The sequence below is a fragment of the Siphateles boraxobius genome, unplaced genomic scaffold (genome assembly GCF_051911475.1).
Source record: "Siphateles boraxobius isolate OS27281-9 unplaced genomic scaffold, OSU_SipBor_1 22, whole genome shotgun sequence".
Classification (NCBI taxonomy): Eukaryota; Metazoa; Chordata; class Actinopteri; order Cypriniformes; family Leuciscidae; genus Siphateles; species Siphateles boraxobius.
The window spans coordinates 26,065,104-26,070,689 of NW_027508833.1; the positions used below are offsets into that span (position 1 = coordinate 26,065,104).

General features: G+C 39.1%; 1 protein-coding gene across 1 annotated transcript; it reads left to right on the forward strand.

The window, feature by feature from the left end:
- The first annotated feature begins 223 nt into the window (after positions 1–223).
- Positions 224–4,389, forward strand: LOC143746402 (kelch-like protein 10). Its single transcript, XM_077238211.1, has 8 exons — positions 224–366; positions 746–1,238; positions 1,765–2,184; positions 2,637–2,834; positions 3,050–3,199; positions 3,360–3,476; positions 3,763–3,854; positions 3,976–4,389. The coding sequence occupies exons 1-8, from the start codon at positions 224–226 to the stop codon at positions 4,106–4,108; spliced, it is 1,746 nt and encodes a 581-aa protein (XP_077094326.1). The 3' UTR covers positions 4,109–4,389.
- Positions 4,390–5,586: the final 1,197 nt, after the last annotated feature.

Genomic DNA, 5,586 nt, shown 5'->3' on the forward strand with positions numbered 1-5,586 from the left:
TGAAGATGTTTCATGCAAAAGGAATCGATAAAACCAAACTCTATAATAATTATGTGGCCAAGACGCAAACTGAAAAAATATATTCAAGCTCTGCAACTATGATGTCACAAAGACATTCTATAGAACTCTCCTGAGCAAAAGTCCCACAAAGACAAAATCCTGAGGTGACTTTAATCAGAGTTTGAGCAGTGAAGACTGAATACATTTACAGTCCTGAGAGAACATGGAGAACATAAGAGCCACAGCCTTTGACGTGTTTGATGAAGCACGTTTACTGGGCGAACACACTGACATGATCATCAAGTCAAATGATAGAGAATTTCAAGTGCACAAGATCATCATGTGTGGCTGCAGCACCTACTTTAGGTGAGAAGAAGCATTTGAACTGCAATTGTGCGCAAATTACCAATAAATAATTATAATTATATACCTAATTTCCACTGCTAACATCATACTGTTGAAACTGCCTAAGCTGCCCAAATATATAAATCCATGAAAATGAATGAGTGTATTGCCAGAAAAAAGGATGTAACTATGATATCTAAACTTCTTGAAATATGATTCTGGAAGTGGCCATGAATGAGGCATTTTGCAGCATTTCGATTTTATATAGGAAACTAATCTGTTTAAATTTGTACTGAGTAAATGACAGTAAATTTGGCTGAAATTAAAATGTTAATAACGAAAGTTATTTTATATATGCTCATTATTAATGCCTGTATTTCTTTGTCAAATCTGTTCACAGGGCTCTTTTCTCCAACAACTGGAGCAGCCCAGCACAACATTTCTGTGAAATTCCAGGAATATCCCAAGACATTATGCATCTTATTATCCAGTATGCGTACACAAGATCTGTGCTCATTACTCAAGAGAATGTGGTGGAGCTCTTGGTGGCGGCTGAAATGATCTTAGTCTCAGGTCTTGTAGATGCCTGCTGTCAGTTCCTGGAGTCACATTTATGCCCAGAGAACTGCATTGGGATCTGCAAGTTTACAGAGGACTTTTACTCCTGCTCAAAACTCAGCTGTAAAGCAAAGCACTACATCCTGCAGCACTTTGAGGAGGTTCTGCACGTATCTGAGGAGTTCCTGGAGCTCTCCCTGGAACAGCTTGAGGAGATCATGGATGAGGATGAGCTGAATGTCAAACAGGAGGAGGTGGTTTTTGAAGCCGTCCTCCACTGGATTAATCATGCACCAGAAAACAGGAGGCAACACATTGCCGTGCTTCTGCCAAAGGTAAAACAGAGATTTGTGTCTTACTTTTCATTACAAATATCTTAAAACTCTAAAATCATATACATTTTCTGCTATTATTTTAATGTTAGTTAAATGTTAGAAATTTTGTTTTGTGGTTTTGCCACTTATATATATATTTTTAAAATTTGTCTATAATTTACTAATATTATTTCAGTTTAATGTTTAGTTATTTTAGTACACATCAGACTTAATGAAAATGAGAAAAGGTTTTTAATTTTTATTTTAGGGTTTTAGGTATAGTTTAATTACAATAATCCTGGCATGCGGTAAGAAAAATAATCTTAATTCAAAGGGCAAACAAGTTTATTTTTCTTCCCCTTCTGACAGATTTTTTCTTCTTCTTGTTTGAAGCAGTAACTCACTTAATTTTGATACATTTTTCATAAAACGACTTAATGTTTTAAGTCATTTAGGAAATCCTTTTTCGTTGTTGAACAGCCATATAACTGCTTAGTAACAGTCTTGCAACAGTCTCTGAAAGTCTAAACTCTCCCTTGTGCTGCAGGTTCGACTGGGTTTGATAACATCAGCCTACTTCATCAATAATGTAAAGTGCAATGCACTAGTGATGGAGAATGAAGCCTGCATGCCTGTTATCATCAATGCAATGAAGACTTTGTTTGACCTCAACTTGGATGAAACCACCAACTCAGAACTCATGCATCAACTGACACGTCCACGTCTGCCCTCATCGATCCTATTGGCCATTGGAGGATGGAGCAGCGGCAATCCCACCAATGAGATTGAGGCATATGATGCAAAGGCAGACTGCTGGGTCAGTGTGACTCAAGAGGATGAGCGTCCCAGAGCCTATCATGGTACAGCAGTCCTGGATGAGTTTGTCTACTGTATTGGTGGTTTTGATGGTGTGGATTATTTCAACAGCGTGAGGAAATTCAATCTTATCACTCAGACTTGGCATGAGGTGAGTAATGTTGTAGGTCAACATGTAACTTTAATTTAGCTTCCTTCACATAACAGTATTGTGGTACAGTGATGGTACCGGATTGTACTTTGATATGGACCATAGTGCTGGATGTTTTGCTGTACTCCACATTACTTCAAAGAATACCACTGTATTACCATATTACATGGTATAACCATGATACATTTTTGTTTGTGTTCCAGCAATTGTCGTAGCTTAATAATATAATATAATATAATATAATATAATATAATATAATATAATATAATATAATATAATATAATATAATATAATATAATATAATGCACCAGAGTTACCATCATGACTGTGTCAAAAAATACCAGAAATATAAGAAAAATAATAATAGTAATACCATTGTATTTATTGGCAACTGATAGGACAGAACCAATGAGATAGTGTGTTCGCACACTGATGTATTTGGTGTGTTGTAGGTGGCCCCCATGTATGAACGCCGATGCTATATTAGTGTTGCTGTTCTGGACGGGCTCATTTATGCCATTGGTGGTTTTGATGGACACCAACGGCTTAAAACAATAGAGAGCTACGATCCAAACACCAATCAGTGGACAATGATGGCACCCATGAATGAACGGAGGAGTGACGCCAGCGCCACCTCACTGCAGGGCAGGGTAAGAGCACTTAACCTTGATTCCACACTCTTCTGCTGGAGACTCTTAATGCCTGCAAAGCATGAAGAAAATGTGAAATGGAGATATGGCATATGGGAATAGTATAAATATGAAAAGGAATATCATAAAATTTACTGTATTTTAAACAATGGTTTTCTGATCAATCTGTGATGATTGTGCATAAACATCATGCATGTTATGTTTGTGTTCGTCAGATTTATATCTGTGGTGGTTTTACTGGGATTGAGTGTCTCTTCTCTGCTGAGAGCTTCAACCCTGAAACAAACCAGTGGACTCTCATCGCTCCCATGAGTAGCCGCCGCAGTGGTGTTGGTGTGATCGCTTATGCAGATTTAGTGTATGCTGTGAGTATTAAACACACACATATCAGTTTTATAGTTTTAATTAACTATGATAACCATGACACAAATAGAGAAATATGGAACAATCACAGTTTAAAGGTTGCACTTCTGTAAATGCATGCATTGATGTGCATATACAAATGAAAAGCGTATTTATTTAAAGGTTGGTGGTTTTGATGGTGCCAGTCGTTTGCGGAGTGTGGAGGCCTACAATCCGCTCACTAACATCTGGAGTGATGTGGCATCAATGTACATCCCACGCAGCAACTTTGGCATTGAGGTGAGATGTGGAGAGTTAAAATCTGTATCTTGTGAAACTATGAAATAACATTACAATAATGATTTGATGATAATGAATATGCAGGAAAAAAAATTTTTTTGGTCCCATATTGAAAATAAATGGAAAGTTAAACCCTAAAATTGTAGAAGGCTTCAATGATCAATGTGTGTCAAAACATTCTAACTATGTTTAAATGAAGTGTTGCATCTATAAGATTTATTCATGTCAAGTTAAAGACTTAAGCTGTACATTATTTATTTTCCTTTTTACTTTCCTCAAAATCCAGGTAGTTAATGGTCAGTTGTATGCTGTCGGAGGCTTTAATGGATTCAGCACCACCTCTGATGTGGAGTGCTACGATGAGAAGACAGATGAATGGTAACTTCCACAAACACGAAATCTCAGAGATCATTTCACACTGCATTAGATATTAGTGTAAGTCTCTAAGTCTAATGCAGGCTATATTTCATTGGATTCACTGCATCTGTTCTCTTTACAGGTTTGATGCAAATGAAATGGCCATTTCTCGCAGTGCTCTGAGCTGTTGTGTAGCATCAGGATTGCCTAACATGGCACAGTATGCTGCCCTACGAGACACCGTACAGACACAAGACGAGTCTGAGAGTGAATGATCTCCTTCTAGCAGATCTGACAGTCTGACTACAAATGGAGTGTCATGTTTCCTGAATAAATGCATTAAAAACAAAAGAGGCTGAGAAATGTTAAACTTTCTCGCAGGTTAAATTAAACCTTGCAAGGGATGTCTACAGCTCAACAAACCAACATATAATATTGAGAACTCTATTTACTGAGTAGACTATTTATTGCTATGTTAAACTTTTTAATACTCACTGTCATTTACTGGCTTCTTTTATATGATTATTGTGTATGATTGATTAAACTCAGAAATAGTCTTTGCTAAACTCTGTTTGTGTCACGGTCACCCACTAGACACCACCTCCTCACTACATTTCCCATCATCCTCCCTGGCAACTCACCTGCATGCACTTCCCAATCACAGAGATCGCTGTCATCTGTGACCAATCTTCACTGATCATCATGCAGCACTATATAACTCTTTCCACTGCAGTTCACCATTGTCTGGTCTCGTCGTTCCCTTAAAGAACCCTTATCTGCCTTCTTATCTGCCTTCTTATCTGCCTTCTTATCTGCCTTCTTACCTGCCTTCTTACCTGCCTTCTTACCTGCCTTCTTACCTGCTTTCTTACCTGCCTTCTTACCTGCCTTCTTACCTGCCTTCTTACCTGCCTTCTTACCTGCCTTCTTACCTGCCTTCTTACCTGCATTCTTACCTGCACAATACCTGCAGAACTATTTGTCTTCAGTCATCAGCTTCCTTCATCTGTCTTCAGTCATCTGGCTTGATCTCCAGTTCAGAACATGCAACAGATAAAACGCATTAGAATGTATGTACTATCATTTACTAAATGTATATGAAACATGAGTAGAAAGGGTCCCATACTTGGCTGTAAAAAGCCGTTTGGCTCCATCTAGTCATTGAGATATTACCATGCATTGGCACTGTTTTGGTTCAGTCTGACATCACTTCCTGGCCGTAGTATGGTGAAGCTGCACATCTAAGATTTCGAGGCACCTTTGTCCACAACTCAGATGTTCATTGAGGGGCGCAGTCCGGAGATATGTCTGATGGTGTGCTGAAACGCGTAACGCAAGTGTCGATGAAGGCCTGTGCTACCTCTGCCATTGTCGTTGAGGCCAATGGTACTGCTTCCGGCCACGTGGTGGTTCGATCCACATTAGTTAGAAGGTGAGTAAACCCCGGGGAGGGGAACAGTGGACCTACCAGGTTGATGTTAACATGGTCAAAACATCGCTCTGGAACCATAAAAGTTTCCAGTAACGCTTTGATGTGTCTCTTCACTTTAGCCCGCTGACATGACACACAAGCTGAAACCCAGTTTCGAACATCCTTTTTCAATCCATGCCACACAAACTTTGACGAGACGAGTACGAGGGTGGCTTTCGGAGACATCACACGTCAGCGTAACTCCTGCCTCCATAAAGAGGACGCCAGCTATTTTCAAACTTGACATAGCTGTTCTGTAAGCCTGGGGGTTGGAGTGCTGGT

Bases quoted from the DNA above. Each gene is read 5' to 3' on its own strand.
- LOC143746402 (XM_077238211.1), top strand. From the start codon at position 224: ATGGAGAACATAAGAGCCACAGCCTTTGACGTGTTTGATGAAGCACGT. The intron at 367-745 runs GTGAGAAGAAGC...ATCTGTTCACAG, and splicing joins GGCTGCAGCACCTACTTTAG to GGCTCTTTTCTCCAACAACT. The intron at 2,185-2,636 runs GTGAGTAATGTT...GGTGTGTTGTAG, and splicing joins TCACTCAGACTTGGCATGAG to GTGGCCCCCATGTATGAACG.